This window comes from Nicotiana attenuata, chromosome 6, assembly GCF_001879085.1.
Source record: "Nicotiana attenuata strain UT chromosome 6, NIATTr2, whole genome shotgun sequence".
Lineage (NCBI taxonomy): Eukaryota > Viridiplantae > Streptophyta > Magnoliopsida > Solanales > Solanaceae > Nicotiana > Nicotiana attenuata.
Window position 1 is genome coordinate 3,515,887 of NC_031994.1, and position 21,690 is coordinate 3,537,576.

At 36.1% G+C, this 21,690-nt stretch overlaps 2 protein-coding genes across 3 annotated transcripts; both read left to right on the forward strand.

Moving 5' to 3' along the window:
- Positions 993–11,161, forward strand: LOC109226501 (beta-amyrin synthase-like). 2 transcript variants are annotated; one of them, XM_019391273.1, is made up of 18 exons: positions 993–1,884; positions 5,210–5,392; positions 5,498–5,587; positions 5,768–5,965; positions 6,356–6,440; positions 6,619–6,785; positions 6,962–7,150; positions 7,249–7,362; positions 7,533–7,652; positions 7,725–7,847; positions 7,961–8,059; positions 8,269–8,325; positions 8,456–8,502; positions 8,590–8,733; positions 8,828–9,005; positions 10,337–10,417; positions 10,507–10,590; positions 10,860–11,161. In XM_019391273.1, the coding sequence occupies exons 1-18, from the start codon at positions 1,684–1,686 to the stop codon at positions 10,971–10,973; spliced, it is 2,274 nt and encodes a 757-aa protein (XP_019246818.1). In that variant the 5' UTR covers positions 993–1,683; the 3' UTR covers positions 10,974–11,161. The 2 variants fall into 2 exon arrangements, with proteins under 2 accessions (XP_019246818.1, XP_019246819.1); XM_019391274.1 differs by lacking the exons at positions 993–1,884; positions 5,210–5,392 and having other exon boundaries at positions 5,508–5,568.
- LOC109226502 (protein FANTASTIC FOUR 1-like) lies at positions 9,258–9,932 on the forward strand. The gene has a single exon (XM_019391275.1). It carries the CDS (start codon positions 9,344–9,346, stop codon positions 9,887–9,889), a length of 546 nt encoding a protein of 181 aa, XP_019246820.1. The 5' UTR covers positions 9,258–9,343; the 3' UTR covers positions 9,890–9,932.

The window sequence follows — 21,690 nt, forward strand, 5'->3', positions numbered from 1 at the left end:
TGGAAGAAATAATTAAAAGATTGAGTTTGATGAAAGACTATTTCGGAGATTACAAAAGATATTAGACTTAAAATCGTAAAATATTGGTCAAATCAAAAGTACTTACAGGCTGTAAAATTCAAAAAGTTGAAGTGACCAATTTATGACTGATTTTGACTTTTGAAATCATAAAATAAAGGTACTACCATGGATAAAATGGATTAAATAAAGGAGATATGATTAATATCTTCTTTAATTTGTAGGTGATATTACTTAATCATAATTAGGTAATATGTATTCTTACTTTAGTTTTTAACCGTTAATATTCGTTCTCCTAATTATAAAGTGAATTTATGCCTGGTAAAAAGTACAAAATGAAGAATTCATCTAGGGAAAGATAAAGGCCTGAAGTTGGTTTGCGTGAAAATAATAGGGGCTAGTTAGTTTTCGGACTGGTAACTAAACAATAGCCAGCGTATGCAAAGTCATTAAAAAATAGCCACTATTTTGCTGCAACACGAAAAGTTCCAGCATAATATACTGGAGATTGGTGCACCTGTGTATAAACTTCCAGCATATTATGCTGGAACTCCAGTATATTATATTTGAAGTTCACATGTAAAAAATTTGAACTCCAGTATATTATGCTAGAATATTTCCTGATTTTAAACAGTGTTTTCGTTAAAATTTATTTTTACATAAAAAGTTGCTAAAATTCAATTACTTTTAAAACTATGGCTGTTTTTTAGTTACCATTTATAAATCTGGCTATTTTTAAATTTCAACTTGCTTTTGCTGAGCAAGAGAAAAGAAGGATTGATAAGGACAATCATGTTAGCTGACAACCCTTAATTTGTATAAATAGTTGCATATATCACTCCTTTTTGTATTGCTTTCTTGCCAAATCTCCCAACCTCCCCCCACCCACCCAACCCACCCACCCACACACCAAAAAAATAAAAATAAAGACTTGGTGAGTCTTTGTTATAATATCTCTCTCCTTTTTTTTTTTTATACCATGCATTTTTTTTATCACTTTATTTTCGTCTTGCATGAAACATTATTGAGACATTCAGAGCCTTTTTCATGACATCCTATTACAAATGGTTTGATGGAAAGGTGTGGTGCATGGGGTTAGTACGATCCTTTAAAAAAAAAAAAATTCATTACATAAGAGGTCGTGGAAAAGGAAGGGGAAACGAGACAATGACAATACTAGCAAAGCCAGAATTTTTATTAAACGTGTTCAAAAATTTAATACATATGTATGAAAACTAATATCAATCTGCATATACATAATATAGTTTTATGTTCAATTGATCATTCTTCGGAAACAGCCTCTTTGCCCTCTAGGGTAGGGGTAAGGTCTGCGTACATATTACCCTCCCAGACCTCACTTGTGGAATCTCACTGGATTGTTGTTGTTGTTGCTATTGTTCTTCGCCATCTTCATCTCTACCACTGAATAATGAGAATTTAACTCATAGGAATATTGTGTGAGATTCTCATCGATACCACAAGATTTTAAATTTTGGTGGTGTAAGATATTGTCTAGACATATTCTTTACTCGAACTATCACCTATATTGTGTGTGCGATTCTTACTGATACTACTTGACTTTAAGTTTTAATGGTGTAAGATATTGTCTTGGCATATTCTTAATTATATGTTTTTTTCTCAGTAAGCTAGAAGGTTAGAAGAAGAATGTGGAAATTGAAGATTGCACAAGGGCAAGATGGGCCATATTTGTACAGCACAAACAACTACGTTGGACGTCAAATATGGGCTTTTGACCCAAATGCTGGAAGCCCAGAAGAACGGGCCGCAATCGAAGAGGCCCGTCAACAATTTTGGAACAATCGCTATAAAATCAAGCCTAGTGGTGATCTTCTTTGGCGAATGCAGGTAAATAAACTTAAGGAATTTTTATAAAGTAATATAGTTTAGAGCCTAAAAACTATAATTTGTCTATTCCTATTTGTAGATACTGTTCAATTCGCGCAACGAATACAACTTGTATCAATTATAGCTAAGGCGAAATACAAAGGATACAACCTGTATCGACTGTATTCCTATCGCGCGATGAATATAACCAAGGCGAAATACAGGAAAAAAACTCTTGTTAAGATTCAAACTCAAGACTCCCGCTAACTAACCGAGTGCTCTAACTGACTAAGCTATGAAAGATTATTGCTCTCTTGTTTCAGCTCAAAACAAATAATTTCTTATTTTATGGATTTGCTATAAAATTCATATATGACTACGAATGGTAATTTTGCTGAAAGTATAGCTACGAATGATATCATAATTTTTCTAATAAACTATCCCTACTCGATATCTATATCAATCCAATAAATATATGACACATATTTATCATAAAATCTATACTATATTAAAAGCACAGAGGCCCTTAGCGTAATGTCGTTCGCCTTTTTTACCCTTAAAAGTATATTTCATATTAGATAAGATAGTCATTTAAGTTTTCTCCTAATATTTAGGAATTTTAAATCAGCTAAAATTTGGGACATTAAATACATTCCTTATTTGAATTATATAATATAAAATTAAACAATTAAAAAATAGAGAACGATTAAGCATACCAAGCATTGACCGAAATATCTGTAAAATTAAATTAAAATCCATTCAATCATGAACAACCAACTCTTCAATAAGTTCGTAGTCCTATACATCTTTACTTAAGGTAAGAGTATTGATGTCTTTTGGATGATTTCAAAATTCATCCTAATTGACAGAGAATAAATAAAAATTATTGGGTTGAATTATTCTTCGCCATAAAATTATATTCCAAATTTTTTATATAATTTAATTGTCTTAATAAAATTTAAAAATAGAAATAGAAAAAGATCAAGCAGAAAATTATAACTAAAGTCATAATATTGGTACACTCCTTCGATTTTTCTTATTCTCAATTGAAGATTTATTATTTGTAAAAGGAAGCACGTTTCTAGATTCAGACGCTTAAAGGCCATTGCAAATACACATAATCAGGATTTCTAAGGCATTACAAATCATGTTTCAAAATATTTTGTAGGTTTAGCAGTCTATTTTTAGTTTAAAAATGTTATAATTTTAGAACTTCCAAGACATATAGGACATGTATATTCTTATTAAATAATAAAAGATTAGAATTTGAAGTCCACGTAAATTCTTTTATTTATCCAGTTTAGTGGGGGTCGTTACCTAATGAAAATTACAAAGATGAAAAAGAAACAAACAAAAAATTATAAAGAAGAAAAAAAAAAAGATTAAAAAAGGGTATAACTCTTGACTATGCTAGATTATTAAAAAAGGGGATAACTCTTGACTTTAGGTTTTGCGGTCTTTTTTATTTTGTTAATAAAATGTGAAAGTCACGACAAAATTTTAGCACTCTCATAAAATGAGTAAAATGCATGTAAAGAAATTTTAATTGTTGGTAATACAGTAGACATAAGTTTGATACCCTATCTGTTTCAATTTAGATTACATATGGAGAATCAATTTGACTAAAATTTGTAACTAAATTGAATTAATTCAACTTAGTATTTCGAAATTAAATTTTGATATTCAAAAATAATAGAGAAAGTATCGTAAGTTGCTATTTTTCTCATGTCAATATGATAAAAAAAAATTCTAAAATATTGGTCGAAGTTCACGTAGTTTGACTCTCGATAAGCCAAATGTGTCATATAAATTGAACAGATAGAGTAGTAACTAATAGTATGCATGCAACGCACGTACCCAAGGGTTCATAACTTCATATATCTTTCAATCAAACGCTACTCCTATGATACTTTTGCACAATGAAGCAAGTACCGAACAAACTTAAGAAAAAATCACTAGAGTGGATCCACCCCGAAACATGATTAACATTATTATCATTTTAGAACTTGTAATATTTTTTAATAGATTTTATATCATAATGCAACTATATTTTTGAACAATGCTTATGTTTTTTTTCTAAAGTTTATTCTCATTAATACGTGAGGCACACGCAACGCGCGTACACTAAGTATTGAGAACAAATAAGTAATGAATGAACTAATTAGCAAAAGTTCAATTCAATTACAAACTCATCTCATATTAGTAAAATCATTTTAAAAATTTGGCACAATTTTAGGGTATAAAATTGGTATTAGCGGAGATAAAAGTATTAACAAACTTAGTATATTATTTCATAACTAATTGAGATACAATCCAATTTAATTATTTTTTACATTCTTCACATAAGTAAAATTATTTTCATGTTGGCAAAACTCTTGTGCTAATTATGGCATTCTTAGTGAGATGCCAAGGGAAAAGCTATGATTGATCAAGTATGATTGAATGTATGTTTTGTTTGAATTTAGATTTTCCATCAATATTTATTTTAGAATTTTATCCTATTAACATTTGCCCTTACAAAATTTTTTTCTTTATTGACTAGCTAAATATTATCAACATTAGTAGTTTTCAAGAACTGACACTTTTTAAACTTTTATTTATACTGAATAAGTTATTCGATAATATCTGTTGATTTATTAACTTATATATTCATGTAATATGTACACGCGCAAAGCGCGTATCCTAACACTAGTCATCGTTAATTATGTGTTGTAGTTTGAACGACCACAAAGTTTAATAAAGTAATGTAAACTTTTGGATACGTCGGTCTTAAATATTTCATATGAAATATTAGAATTAAAGACTTATTATCTTCGTTTTATTTTATGTGTCTTAATTTGATTGGCTACAAAATTTAAGAAAGTAAGGGAGACTTTAAATTTTGCGGTATTAAATTAAAGTTCTGAATAATAAACTAATTTTTTTAATATGTCATGTGAGGTTGGAATTAAAGAGTTACTATTAAATAGAAAGTGAATATTCTTTGCAGGACTAGAAAAGAAAGTATAACATATAATGAAGGCATAATACATAAATAAGCCCTCAAATTTGGCCTTAGTTGGCAAGTATGTACTACAACGTTGGGTATGTACAAGTAGACACGTCAACTTGTATAAAGTTGAACACGTAACAGAAATGCTGATGTGGCACTGACATGACAAGTAAATTTTGGAGGTATCTAGATGATTATTTTGTAAGTTGGAATGTTCAACTGGAAAAATGGAGTTAAGTTGAGGTGCCTACTTGTGCATACCCAAAGTTTGAGGGCCTGTTTATGCATTATGGCTAAATCGAAAGAGAGTGAATTCTTGTTAATATAGCTTCTTAAACACAAATATGTGTGCAGTTTCTTGGAGAAAAGAATTTCAAACAGAAAATTCCAGCAGTAAAAATAGAAGGAGAAGAAATTACAGATGAAGTTGCCACAACTTCATTGCGTAGAGCTGTTCATTTCTTTTCAGCATTACAGGCTAGTGATGGTCATTGGCCTGCTGAAAATGCCGGTCCTTTGTTCTTTCTTCCACCTCTTGTAAGTTTTTTCATTTGTAATTTTACTTCTCTTTTCTTTCAAAAATTGAAGCATGGATATGTTAAAGCTAATTCTTTGTTCATTTTCTTGGGACCCAAAATTCAGGTTATGTGTATGTACATCACTGGCCATCTTAATACTGTTTTCCCAGCCGAGCATCGTACGGAAATTCTTCGGTATATATACTGTCACCAGGTGCTTGACTTAATGTTTCAATGAGTATATCATACTACCCAAGTTTGCTTTGCATATTCCCAAATAGTTTAAGTGAATATTTAACTTTTATACACTGATAATATAAACTTTTTTACCCTTTAGATAGTGTACACCGTCAGCACATAGAAGTTAAACTCATTTTTGAATTACTGACTTCAGAATGAAGATGGTGGATGGGGTTTGCACATAGAAGGTCACAGTACAATGTTCTGTACAACATTGAATTATATTTGTATGAGGATCCTCGGGGAAGGACCGGATGGTGGCGAAAACAATGCTTGTGCTAGAGCAAGGAAATGGATTCTTGATCATGGTAGCGTCACCGCGATTCCTTCCTGGGGCAAAACATGGCTCTCGGTATGATTAAACGCCCTAATGGAGTAATTGTTAGAAGAATGTATATTATAGTAGGATATAAGTTATATACACAGACAATGTACAGAAATTTTACACTATCAGTGTGTATTAACCTGTTGAAGCAGGTAACCTATCTTATTTTCTACGTTCCCACTTATTCTGAGGCAGATACATGAACTTATTGGTTATATGCTACAGACGCATCTGTACTTATTGTGGACGGTTAATTGTAGTTGTTATTTAGGTGACCTGATTTTGTAAAAAATCCTTTTTATGGTTAGTGTATAAAGTTAAACTCGGTAAATTATATCATTCTCCATTGTCAAGTAAACCTTGTAGTGTCATGTAAATTATATCTTTTTACTGATAAATCTTCCTTCTTTCATTCAGATTCTTGGAGTTTTTGAGTGGTTAGGAACTAATCCAATGCCACCTGAGTTTTGGATTCTTCCGTCTTTTCTTCCCATGCATCCAGGTTGGTCAATTTTTTTCTTTATTGCTCATGCATTAGTGTACATCCTAAAATTTTCAGTTCATTTATCGTAGATATTAATTTACGGGATTTGCTACGCATTGTTTTCTGGTTGATGCCATTTTCTATAAGTGTCGATCTATCGATCTACCAAGTATCTTGATTCTTAATTTAAATGCAGCAAAAATGTGGTGTTACACTCGAATTATGTACATGCCACTGTCTTATCTCTATGGGAAGAGATTTGTTGGTCCAATCACACCTCTCATTTTGCAATTGAGGGAAGAGTTATATGATCAACCATACGATGAAATTAACTGGAAAAAAGTACGCCATTTATGTGCAAAGGTATTGCTATTAAGGGTCGTGTGATTACCGATATTAGAAAAATAATCTCGACATAAAATTCGATGTTGTTTATCCATGTTTAACTTTCTCTACACCAAACGAGTCATCAGTATTGAAGTTAGTGTCTACATCATACCATCTTCTACAAATGCTCAAACACAAACTTGTTGTTGTAGGAGGATCTCTATTACCCTCATCCATTGGTACAAGATTTGATGTGGGACAGTCTCTACATATGTACCGAGCCTCTATTGACTCGTTGGCCTTTCAACAAGCTGAGAAATAAAGCTCTTGAAGTTACCATGAAACACATACACTATGAAGACGAGAGTAGTCGATACATCACCATCGGATGTGTGGAAAAAGTATAGAAACTAATTCATTTTGAACAGATTACAAAATTACCTGCATTTTGTTAATGACTTCAATTGTTAGACACTGATGTAACACTTGGATGGTGTAGGTATTATGCATGCTTGCTTGTTGGGTTGAGGATCCCAACGGCGATTATTTCAAAAAACATCTTGCTAGGATCCCAGATTATTTATGGGTAGCTGAAGATGGAATGAAAATGCAGGTTGGTTGATCTGAATTGTACTATTTCACAAACCACAATGAGTTAAGAATAAAATCTCTTTTACACGTAACGAGTGTTCATGAAATAAAAACTCTAGCCCCCTTTTCCTATTTTGAAGTGATGCAAACAATTGTTACTGAAATTGGCGAGTGTTTGACATCGGATTGCAGAGTTTTGGTAGTCAACTATGGGATACTGCCTTTGCTATACAAGCACTATTGGCCAGTGAGATGAATGATGAGATATCAGATACTCTTAGAAAAGGACATGACTTTATAAATAAATCTCAGGTTTGGATGTCTAAATCATGAGCATAACAGCTCTTTCAAAATATGGACCTTATTAATGTATGTGACTTTTAGGTGAAGGCCAACCCTTCTGGTGATTTTAGAGGGATGTATCGGCACATCTCAAAAGGATCATGGACTTTTTCAGATCAAGATCATGGATGGGGAGTATCTGATTGCACTGCCGAAGCATTAACGGTATCTAACTATTCAATGAAATAAGATTTTAACTTCTTGTAATTGCTGGAAAATGTTAAGATGATAATGCTAGTAAATTTGCTTGATATTTTTTTCTTCCTGTTTTCCTCTAGTGCTGCCTTCTCTTCTCTACAATGCCCTCTGAATTAGTTGGTGAGGCAATGGAACCTGCGCGACTGTATGACGCGGTGAATGTTATTCTTTCCTTACAGGTAAACAATGAAAAATGTGTCCTTAAAACATTAGTCATTTTGAATTTGTTTTCTGCTTGTAAAAAGTTCCAAGAGAAACATATGTCTTACACCGAATAGAGAATCCAACACATGGCTACCTATGTTATAAATTCATCTTTTCTGAATTTAGTCGCTCATCATTTGAATCATTTCTAGTAATAATAAGATCCATTTAAATAAAATTGCAGAGCAAAAATGGGGGTTTATCAGCATGGGAGCCTGCAGGGGCCTCAGAGTATTTGGAGGTAACTTTTTCACGATATAGGAATTTTGTCTATTTGCTTCATTTCAAGGATGTTAAAAACCTTCAACTTCTTCTATAGTCTTCCAAAACCTGAATAATTAACTTTCTTGTTCTGTTTTATAATCTGACAGTTGCTCAATCCTACTGATTTTTTCGCTGACATTGTTATTGAGCATGAGTAAGATTTGTTTCTCTCTTTCCCTTTAGATTTTTTCCCATTATTAGTCTCCATTTACAGCTTCACAATGATTAAATGTCAATCCAGGTATGTTGAGTGCACTAGCTCGTCAATCCAAGCACTTGTTCTGTTTAAGAAGCTATACCCTGGACACCGAACCAAGGAGGTTGACAATTTCATTGCTGACGCTGTTAAATATGTTGAAGATGTACAGATGCCTGATGGTTCATGGTATATGATATGACCCTTGCGAGCCCTTGAACTTGCAACATATAATTCCTTTCTGCTCTATCGATACATATGACATGATTAATCTTGTTAACAGGTATGGTAACTGGGGTGTGTGCTTCACATATGGTTCCTGGTTCGCGCTTGGAGGGCTTGCTGCAGCAGGCAAGAGTTACAGCAACTGTACAGCTGTCCGTAAAGGCGTTGAATTTCTGTTACAAACACAAAGGTCTGATGGTGGTTGGGGAGAAAGCTGTCGTTCTTGCCCAGACAAGGTAATGTAAAAGCAAAAAAGGCTATGTAAAACAACAACAACAACATATGCGTCTCAATCTATATATTGTTATGAAATCTATATATGCATCCTGCTCCATTTGGAGCCGTTTCATTCCAATACTGAATAATTTAAGCGGAAAAGGCCTAAAAATGCCACTCAACTTTCAGAAATGGTCTATTCATGCCATCCGTTAAAAAAATGCTCATTTCATGCCACTGCCGTTACACATTTGGCCCATCCATGCCATTATTGACTAACGGCTCAATTTTTATTTTTTTTAATATTTATAACACCCACATTTCCACGTGTCCTATTGTTATTGGTCCGAAATAACCCATGCCCCACTTAATTTTAACCTTGGTTAGGTCCACCTACCCAAACCCGACCCGGTTAAAACATACCCAAATCAATAACCCAACCCAAACTCTTCATACCAAATCCCCTTCTCTCCGGTCGTCTTCCCCAAGATGTAAAAGGTGCTGGCAAAGAAGTAATTCGGAGAAGAAAGAAAAGAAGTTTACGCCGCCATTATCGTCCTTAAACCAAAATGGAAAGCCAAATTTCTTCATGCGTGCGGTGAGAAAAGATGGAAGGTTAGAGTTGACAGAGGTGAAAATTGGTCGGCCCGAAACTCTCCTTGCTTCTGGCCAAGATGGACGACTGAAATTACATATTCGTGATGAAGAAGAAGAAACAGAAGAGGAAAACGAAGATTTCCCCCTGGACGATGAAAAAGAGATGATTGTAACAATTCAAGAAAATGATGAAGAAATACTTGAAGAAGAAGAAGAAGAAGAAGAAGAAGACAAGGTTGCAGAGTGGAAGTTTCCAGCGACAAGCGGTGGCAGTGGAGATGTTGTTCGGAGAAATTCCCATGTCTAATTTCTGGAACTGGAAAGGGGGGATTTGGAATGGGTTGGGTTGGGTTTGGGTTGATTAATGGGGTAATAAGTTAACCGGGGTTGGGTTTGGGTTAATCGACATAACCCAGGTTAAAATAATGTGGGGCATGGGTTAATTCGGACGAATGAGGACATTACACGTGGAAATTCTGGGGTTTAAAAAAATTTTAAAAAAATAATTTTGTGCCGTTAGTTCATTAATGGCATAGGTGAGCCATATGTGTAACGGCAGTGGCATGGAATGAGCATTTTTTTAACTGATGGCATGGATAGACCATTTCTGAAAGTTGAATGGCATTTTTAGGCCTTTTCCGTAATTTAAGCGAAGGTTTCAATTAACATGAACTTTTCCCCTTAAAGAAGGGGAAATGTAAAGATGACTGTGGAAAAGACAACTGTGACTCAGCTTTGTATTTGATCAAAACAGGTATACAGAGAACTTGAAACAGATCACTCCAATCTTGTACAAACTGCATGGGCATTAATGGGATTGATTCACTCTGGCCAGGTGAATTCCTTGTAATTTATTTCACAATCACAGTAAAAAAATTCTTCTTCAAAAGAGTGACTAATTTACCAACTTCTCCATTTGGACAGGTCGATAGAGATCCGAGGCCCCTCCACCGCGCAGCAAGGCTGTTAATTAATTCTCAGTTGGAAGATGGTGACTTCCCGCAGCAGGTAATGACTTTGCAAATTACAAGCTAAATAAAGGAGAAAATTCTTCGACCGTTAGATCAAGCTGTAAAGTTTAGAATAGACATAGATGATTCATATAGTCGACTCAAACTAGTTTAGAATTTGGTCGTATTTGGTTGATATTGATTAAAAATTTATATAATTGAACAAGCTGTTTCAAACAATATCTAAAAGAACAGAGATTACTGAAACCAGTTTTATCAAAAATTTGCTTTTATCTGACTTGTGTTTCACTTCATAAATATGTGCAGGAAACAACTGGAGTTTTTGGGAAGAATTGCATGTTGCACTATGCTTTATACAGAAATATATTTCCATTGTGGGGTTTGGCAGAATACCGCAAAAATGTTTTACAAAACAACTAAATATATTTGAATGCAACCTTCTTCAGAGAGAGATATAGTATGCCATTTGGTCCTTATAAAAATTTCCAGAAAAAATGTAGTTTATTTTTTCTTGTGTTAATGTAAGTGATGTAACAATGTCAAAAATCATAGCCTAAGCTATTGTTGTATGCATATTTAGTGAATCAAAAAAATTATAAGTTTGCTAATTTATGTAATTCTTTTCTTTTTTTTATTCTCCTAGTATTTTTTTTTTTTTACTTCTTACTTCTTAGTATATTTTCCAACTAGAACCATGGATCACATTAGTAGTCCTATAGCCCGTTTGGCCAAGCGTTTTTCTTGGCCAAAAGTGTTTTTTTTTTAAAAGCTAAGGGTGTTTGGCCAAGCTAAGGGTGGTGGGCCGCTTCCTTTACACATATGGTTAGCCGCTTTGAGATCGTAGGAACCATGCTGATGTATTCCATTTCTTTGTTTATATATTGAGGGCTAGACTCGTAACTTTGTTTATTCATTCATAGCGTCTTAGAAGCTACGATCCATACATAGACGTGTATTATTTTGGGTTACGGGTACTCGAGTTGAGTTGCTAGTGATATTTATAATTATTGCTCATTCTATATTATTAATTTTTATTTTACTTTATCCATTTGATAATGTCATTAATTAAAAAAATTGGATCACGTGGATGCGAATTGGATATGTATTACATTATTATGGTTCTTCGGTGCTAGTTGCAACTAACCTGTCATTAGTGCATATCAAGAACAAATTTTTATGGTTTCATGATTAAGTGATATATATTCTTGTTTTAATTTTTAACTGTTAATATTTGTACTCCTCATTATAAAGTTAATTAATGCACGGTAGACACAACAAAATAAATAATTCTGCTAGAGAAAGATAAAGATTTGAAGCTGGTTCGCTGACCAAGTGTCGCGACCCCAAATCCAGTACGGGTCGTGATGGCGCCGGACACCGTTGTCAGGCAAGCCAACTAAATCATCAATTAAATTCTCTTCTAATAACTTTGAAAATCTGAGAGTTTTACTTCCATTTTTCATAAATAAAACAACCTTTGTTTCAATTCAAATGAAGAAATAACTGTTAATACACATCTTTCAAAGAAAACCATCCCAGAACCCGGTGTCACAAGTGCATGAGCAACTACCGATAAGGAAAATAAAATACAATATCTGTCCGAAATACAGTGGACAGGGAATGAATAAATAAAGAACTGGAAGGGAACTACACTAGCTGCGGGTCGTCTCGAACAGTACAGCTCACCTAGTCCCCGGATCATCCGTGCTGCCATCTAATGTAAAATATACCTGTGCAACAGAAATGCACAGAAGTGTAGTATGAGTACGTAATCAACATGTACTCAGTGAGTATCCTGCCTAACCTCGAAGGGGTAGAGACGAGATGGTCAACCTGGACACTCACTAGCGGTCCAATGACAATAAGCTAAATATGCGAGGAAATCATGAATTCATATAGCAAGTTTTAATTCGCAAAGCTGCAAAGCACGTAAACACCTTGTAACAATTAACAAGGATTTTCAAGAATTTACTCTCTTCATTTTTTTATCAATTCATCCCAAGCCATGAAAGGCAATGTCATCATTTAAGATTTCTCATGCATCAATATATAAAGAAATATCATGCGCAAATAATACCGAGGCGACGACCCGATCCAACAGAAAATAAATGTGCACTTGCCGAGGGTCGACGGCGCGCCTATAGATGCATCTATTTCCCCGCTCGCGAATTAGTCATGCGACGCGGTTAACATAAAATAAACACATATCCTGCTCGCGAATCATACATGTGACGCATGTACACATAGAGATACATGCTCAATCAATCAAGTAAGAACTCATCAGGGAGTGTTTATCAATATAAAAATCAATTCCTCTTTTAACCAATTTTACAAGTAAGGTTAAACCCCTTTAGAAATTTATTTACGAATCTCATGTGATATAAGCAATTCAAGCTATCAAAGAGTTTACAAATAATCCAAGTATTCATGCTTTTGGGTCCTAGCTACCCGGACAATAGCATACTAGTAGCTACGCACGGACGCTCATCACCTCGTGCGTACGTAGCCCCCACAAATAGGAGCACATAACCAATTATTTCGCCTATGGGGACATTTCCCCCTCACGAAGTTAGAAAGGAGACTCACCTCGCTCCGAAGATCCATGACCGGCATTCTACATTCCTCCGAAGGCTTGAACCGACGCACAATGCACCAAAACTAGCCAATTAACGACAAACTAATGAGAACTTACTCAAATACTTGTTAACAATTCAAATTATACAATTCCCAACTCCGCTTAGTGAAATGACCAAAATGCCCTCGGGCCTACGTGCCCGAAATCCAAAATTTTTCGAAGATAAAGATTACCCATGGCTTCCCTAGCTCAAATATATAATTTACTCCTAATTCGATGCTCAAATTCGTGGCTAAATTCCAAGAATACCATTATCTAGGTTTCCACCAAAAACCTCCATTTTTACACTAATTTTCAAGCTTAAATCCACACATAATTGATGTATTTAACTCAAAAGTGATGGGGATAACTTACCTTAACATAGATGACGAAGTTCCACTCTTGAAGCTCCCCAAAAATCGCCCAAGCCATGAAGAGATGGGAGAAATGAACTCAATCCCACGATTTAAAACAAGGTTCTGCTTCCAGTCATTTCCGCTTCTGCGGAAGCCATACCGCATCAGCGGTTCCGCTTATGCGGTCCAAAGGCCGCTTCTGCGGCTCCTTCCCAAGCCGCCCTTTCTCGCTTCTGCGATGCTCCTTCCGCAGATGCGGTCCCGCTTCTGCGGAACTTTGACCGCATCTGCGGTCCTCAAGCCTTGGACCAAAAACCGCTTCCGCAGCTCCCCGTTCGCTTCTGCGGTGCCGCTTCTATGGTCAACCAACCGCAGAAGCAAAAACACCAGCAACCAGATGCCTTCAGCTCTCTTCCAAATTCCAATTTCGTTCCGTTAACCACCCGGAATCCACCCGAGGCCCACAGGACCCCAACCAAACATACCAACCAATCCCAAAACACATTACGGACTTGCTCGAGGCTTCAAATCATATCAAACAACGCTAAAATCATGAATTACACCCCAATTCAAGCTTTATGAACTTTGAACTTTCCAACTTCTACTTCTGATGTTTAAGCCTATCAAATCACATCCGATTGACCTCAAATTTTGCACACAAGTCATATTTGACATTACGGACCTACTCCAACTTCCGGAATCGGATTTCGACCCCGATATCAAAAATTCCACTTCCGTTCAAACTTCTCAAAAATCTTCAAATTTCTATCTTTAGCCAAATGGCTCCAAAATGACCTACGGACCTCCGAATTCACTTTCGATCGCGCTCCTAACTCCAGAATCACCATACGGAGCTATACGCAGTCTCGGAATCTCAAACGGACATTGATAACATTAAAATGCACTTCAAACCAAACTTATGAAATTCCTTCTAAAATGCTAACTTCCACAATAGGCGCCAAAACACTCCCGGGTTATCCAAAACCCGAACCGGGCATACACCCAAGTCCGAAATCATCATACGAACCTGCTGGATCCTTCAGATCCTGATTCCGAGGTCGTTTACTCAAAAATCCAATCCTAGTTCATTCTTTCAACTTTAAGCTTCCCAAATGAGAATTCTCTTTCTAAATCAACTCTGAACTTTCCGGAACTTAATTCCGACCACGCGTACAAGTCATAATACTCGAAATGAAGCTGTTCATGGCCTCCGACTGCTGAACGGAGCCCTAGGACTCAAAAATGACCGGTCGGGTCATTACATTCTCTCCCACTTAAACAAACGTTCGTCCTCGAACGTGCTGAGAACTATGGTGGAGTAGTCTGAAGTCACCGGTTAACTTCTCACTGTCACGACTGAAAATCTAACCGTGGTAGTGATGGTGCCTATCGTGTTACAAGGCAAGCCTATTTCCAAAATATTACTACTAATTTGAATATAAGAATTTAATAAAACATTTCCAATATTTAAAAATTTTCATAAACTAAATCAACTCTAAATATAATTAGAAAATACGGAAACGAGTCGAAGCATCGGGGTGTCACTAAGTCACGAGTGTCTAAAACTATGAACTAAGATATATAACTATCTAAAAGAAGAAATGACAAAAAGAGTAACGAGGTCCTGCAGACGCTGGCAGCTACCTTGCAATCTCTAACTATAGTCGGCCTGAACTTAACGAACTCACCTGGATCTGCACATAAAGTGCAGGGTGTAGTATGAGTACAACCACCTCAGTAGTAACAGAAATAACTAAGGAACTGAGCAGTAGTGACGAGCTGAGCAAAATAGTCCAATTATTTATTTTTCACAATTTTAAAAATAACAGGAATAAACAGGTAAATTCCATAACTCAGTAAGTGCCACAAAGAAATTTAACAGATAAATGCAGCAACAGCCAAAAGTAAATGCAACCTCACAACAATGTCACTCCATCACTCAGCACTCGCACTCAGCACTCAACACTCAATACACTCAACACTCTGCGCTCACTAGGGGTGTGTACAGACTCCGGAGGGGCTCCCAAAGCCCAAGCGCTAAGCACGGACAACTCACGTGCTACCATATCAATACCTGGATCCGCACGGTCAACTCACGTGCTACGCGGACAACTCACGCGCTATGGTATCAATACCTGGACCCGCATGGTCAACTCACGTGCTACGCGGACAACTCACGCGCTATGGTATTAATATCCTCATTTGAACATCCAAAAAATCACTTATTTTGGACCGGAGGGAGTAATTTTTATTTCACTTTATTCATTTAAAAATGTCATTAATTAAAAAAATTGGATCACGTGGATGCAAATTAGATATGTATTACATTATTATGGTTTTCCTCAGTACTAGTTGCAACTAACCTGTCATTAGTGCATATCAAGAACAGATTTTTTATGATTAAGTGATTAAGTGATATATATTCCTGCTTTAATTTTTAACTGTTAATATTTGTACTCCTCATTATAAAGTGAACTAATGCACGATAAAAACTACAAAATAAATAATTATGCTAGAAAAAGATAAAGGCCTGAAATTGGTTCGCTGAGTAAGAGGAGAGACGGATTAACAAGGATTTCATATCATATGTTTTTTTTTTCCTATCTTCCTAATAAGTTCTCTATCTGTTCTCGTTTAACGACATTTATGATTGTAAAATTCAAGAATGAATTGTTACTATAATCATATTAACTAACAATCCTTAATTTGTATAAATAGTTGCATAGATGACCAGAGGTGGAGTTAGGATTTCACTCTTATGGGTTGAGATTGTAATCCTTTTAAGTTACTAAGTTCTAAACTAATAATTTGTATATCTTCGATAAACTTTTAAAGACAAATACAAGCTTTAAATCAAAACTACTGAGTTAAACCTACAACCATATGGCCAAATAGGCTATTAGTGTATTCCCCCTAAGTGACAAGAAACTGTGGTTCCTCCTTTAATAGGCTCTACACAGCAGCATAAATTAATCAGATTAATCTGAATTAGTCGGACCAATGAAGATTAAATAAGTAAAAGACATAGTAATATTATTGGAAACTTTTAGAAAGGTTTCTTCCGTCGATTTAATACAACTTCCAACTTGTAACTACCATAAATAAGAGAATTAATACAATACTCATTAATATTCCCCTCCCCAACTACCCTATGTTGTTTTCACGCGAGAAAATTTTCAATCAAATCATATATCACATGATACACGAACAACAAATTTTAGAGGGGATGATTCATGCACTTAATATTTTCTTTATATCTGTTTAACTCTTGCCCCACCACAAGTGTACTCAGGCATTATTTGTTTAAATGGTATTAGATTTAGCGAATGTTCATGAATATGGTGGGCCGCTTCTTTCGTTTGGTTTTCTATTCGGTGTCCGTATTCGCATTGGAGCCCGACTATATTCGGATTTGCGTCGCGTAGGACCCCATTCGGGGGAAAGCGCTCTCTACTAAGGATTTTTGCATACTCAAAGCTCGAACTCGAGACCTCTGGTTAAGGAAGAAACAGTCACATCCACTGCACCACATCCTTTGGTGGTGTGCTGCTTCCTTTACACATATGGTTAGCCGCTTTGAGATCGTAGGAACCATGCTGATGTATTCCATTTCTTTGTTTATATATTGAGGGCTAGACTCGTAACTTTGTTTATTCATTCATAGCGTCTTAGAAGCTACGATCCATAGGTAGACGTGTATTATTTTGGGTTACGGGTACTCGAGTTGAGTTGCTAGTGATATTTATAATTATTGCTCACTTTATATTATTAATTTTTATTTTACTTTATCCATTTAATAATGTCATTAATTAAAAAAATTGGATCACGTGGATGCGAATTGGATATGTATTACATTATTATGGTTTTTCGGTGCTAGTTGCAACTAACCTGTCATTAGTGCATATCAAGAACAAATTTTTATGGTTTCATGATTAAGTGATATATATTCTTATTTTAATTTTTAACTGTTAATATTTGTACTCCTCATTATAAAGTGAACCTAATGCACGATACAAACTACAAAAGAAATAATTCTACCGGAGAAAGATAAAGGCTTGAAGTTGGTTCGCTGAGCAAGAGGAGAGAAGGGTCAACAAAGATTTCATATCATATGCTAGTTTTTTTCTATCTTTCGATTGCGTTTTTCATCTATTCTCGTGTGACCATACCTATGATTGTAAAATTCAGAAATGAATAGTTGCAATAATCATATTCACTAACAATCCTTAATCTATATAAATATATAAAGGTGGGATTTGACAAGATGATGTGGCATCTCTTATATTGTAGGAATTCTATTTATCTTTTTTCTCATTTTTTTGACTTTTTACATTCAATTTAACCATTTATCTTAATTTAAAAAATTTATATCCATAACTCACACCTCTTCATTCATTGTGACTTTTCAAGTTCATAACCCCCAATTGTTTAATTTGTTATAAATTGCACCTTGGATTGTGACTTTTGGAATCTGTAACCCCTATTTGTTTATTCTATTATAAAATTGCATCTTTTCTTCCCTTTTTTACTCACGTAGCATCAACTCTGCATCACACTTCAGTTTTATTTTTGTTGATGAAGAAATAAGTTCTCCTCCTCTGTTACTAATTTTTTGGTATTTTTTACTCTCCTCTCCGAATTTCATTTTCTTCTGCTTGAGTTTTATTTACTGAGTTGCTTTGTGCGTATGAAAAACATTCGAGTACTAAATAGAAATTCACAGTAAAGAGTAGCAGAATCAAAAGTTATGTATGTGGAAAAAGGAAACTAGTCCTACAAGGCCAATGTGCCAGCAACAGATTTATTGCCTCAGCATAAACCTCTAGCACTCTATCAATGTGGCTGACTTTATATTTCAAATTTTTTATTTTGTTAGCGGGGAGGTAGTTCTCACTTTGTGATTACTTGGTTTGTAGTTATTTTGAATTTTTCACTTCTTTAATTTTTAACATTTTGCTTATAGGTTGTGATATTTTTTTATTTTCATCTTCTTTTCTTTTGTGCCAATAGATGCACTCAAAGATAGATCTGAGACTAACAAATATGCAATTCATTCTTATTACCCCTTCCTATGTATTTCTTTCCTCTCTTTTTTTTTTCCAATTAAAATTTTGATCTTTATGCTTATTAGCATGTTAGTTTTACTTTTTAGATATTCATATTGCCAATGTCATTGCCTAATTGGGAAACAAATATTTATAACTAAGTGTAGAATCTAATTTATACTTGTATATTATCTCTGCTTTTTCCTTTTTTCCTTTAAATTATTACATTAAGGTAGCGGAAAGTTGTAACGACCCGGCCGGTCGTTTCATTAGTTATCGCCCCGTTTCTCCCATTTCTGCTTCTTTATGCTTTGTTCATCTGTGTTATATGGTATCGGGTTGGTCGGTTCGAATTCGGAATGATTTTTTGGAAAGGTTTGAGACACTTAGTCTCTTAAGTTGGTCCCTTAGTTGGAAAAGTCAACCGGAAGTTGACTTGTGAGCATGCGATCTCGGAATTTGGTTTTTATGATTCGGATAACTTCGGGAGGTGATTTGGGACTTAGGAGCATGATCGGAATGTGTTTTGGAGGTCCGGAGTAGATTTAGGCTTGAATTGGCGAAATTGCAATTTTGGCGTTTTTCGATAGGTAGAGGAGATTTTGATATAGGGATCGAAATGGAATTCCGGAAGTTGGAGTAAGTCCGTTGTGTCATTTGTGACGTGTGTGCAAAATATCAGGTCATTTGGACGAGGTTTGATAGACTTTTTGATCAAAAGCGGAATTCGGAAGTTTTTGGAACCTTAGGCTTGAATCCGAAGTTATTTGGTTGATTCGATGTTGTTTTAGGTGTTTCAAAGATTGGTATAAGTTTGGATAGTGGTATATAACTTGTTCGTGCTTTTGGTTGAGGTCCCGGGGGCCTCGGGGTGATTTCGGATGGTTGACGGGAAGTTTGGAGTTGAAAATTGCAGCTGAAGCTGCTGAAGTTCTGTCATAACCGCACCTGCGGCTTGGGGACAGTAGGTGCGGGCCCGCAGAAGCGCCAAGGGGGACGCAGATGCGAAAATGGGCATGAGAAGCTGGAACCGCATATGCGTGTGTTGGAGCGCACCTGCGATAGCGTAGGTGCGGGATTTTGATCGCAGGTGCGGTCCTTGAGCGGATAAGTGGATTCTGCAGATGCGCACCTGGGACCGCAGGTGCGGGTCTGCAGGTGCGAGATTTCTACCGCAGAAGCGGTTTAGCTGGGGCAGAACATATATATATAGCCCTTCGTGACTTTGAGTGGTTTTTCACCATATTTCATTCGGGAGAAAGCTTGGGAGAGCAAATTGAAGAGGGAATTCAAGAGGGTTTCGTGGAGGAAAGGTTTTTGGACCTTAAACTTGTTTCTATGGTGGTTTTTGACTGATTAAACTTGAATCCTATGGAATTTAGTAGCAAAAGTTGGGGGTTTAGGGCTTGGGAATTGGAGACCTAAATTTAGGGATTTGAGGGGTCATTTGTGGTTGGATTTTGGTATATTTGGTATGTACGAACTCGTGGGAGAATGAGGATTCCATTGATGAAATTTTTATCGGATTCTGCGACGTGGGCCCGGGGGTTGGGTTTGGCCAATTTCGGGATTTGTGACATAATTTGATTATTTCCATATGGGTTTCGCTCCTTTAACGTATATTGATGGTTATGAACTGATTTTGGTTAGGTTCGAGGCATTTGGAGGACGAATCGAGAGGAAAGGGCGTCACGAGCTAGAGTTGGGCTTGGCTTGAGGTAAGTAACGCTTCCAATCTTGGTTTTGAGGGTTCGAAACCCCGAACTATGTGTTCTATGATTATTATAAAGGTGCCACAATGCCAAGTGACGGGCGTGTGGGCGGGCACCGTGAGAAAAAGCGGCCTGGATCCTTCCAGAGCACCGCTTAGTGGTTCTTTCTTACCGATATCCGTGTTGTAATTATGTGATTTAGTTGATGAGTTGTGAATCATGCTGATTATCATGTTAAGGCTTTACGTCAATATTATTGAGACACAAGAGGTCGTTTCTTGCTGTCATATAATTTGTTTTGTTGATATTCTGTACTCAGTCATATTCATGCATATTATATCATGTCTCAGTCTCGGTTATTGCTATCTGACACATCATATTATTGTCCGGGCTAGTATCATGACATTTTGAGCCCGTGTGTGTGAGACTGATGAGTTATGACTGAGTGAGGCCGAGAGCCTGATATTGAGTGGCAGTACAGGATCGGGCTGCACGCTGTAGCAAGATATTAAACAAGCCTTCGTTGGTTTTGTTATAGCGCTTGGGCTAATGAGAGAAGCCCCTTCGGAGTCTTTACACCCTCCAGTGAGCGCAGTTGATGATATTTAGGGATGGATCTTCCCTGGACATGGATCTTGTCCGAAGTATTATACTGGGAGATGGATCTTCTCCGTGAGGCTGGATTGGCCTGTGTCCTCGGTACTGGATGACTGCGGTCAGTGATATATATTCCGGGATGGATCTTCCCTGGACCGATGGCCATATACAGTACCGAGTGGTTAGGCACTTGTGAGTGGAGGTTCATGGAACATTGATCATGCTAGTTGTGCATTGGTATATGTAAAATCTATGAGTTTTGAACTTCGTACTGTTCAGTTGCATTTAAATACTGTCGAGATTTACTTGAATCGTAAGCATGTCTACTTTCCTTGTTCAGTTATATGTTATTACCTGCTGAGGTTTGGTTCGTCACTACCTGTCAGTCCATAGGTTGGACTTGTTACTTACTGAGTTGGTGTACTCACGTTACCCCCTGCACCTTGTGTGCAGATCTAGGTATTTCGGGTCATGGTAGCGGCTGCTGATCATATCGTTGTGGACTGTTCTTTGGAGATTGCGAGGTAGCTGCATGGCGACCGCAGTTCCGCCTTATCCTTTCTTATCTTCCTCTTAGCATAATTGTTGGATATTCTCAGACTATGTAGTCTTGTTTATTTCAAACAGTTGTAGTACTTTTGCTCATGACTAGTGACACCCGAGGTCGGGCTTGTATTTCTTTCTGCATGTTTTGGATTTCGACTTTTATCTTATTGGATTTCTGCTAAAAATATAATTTTTCTTAAGTTTTAATTGGTAAATAGAGTACTTTGGAAATAAGTTGATGGCCTAGTTTCACGATAGGCGCCATCA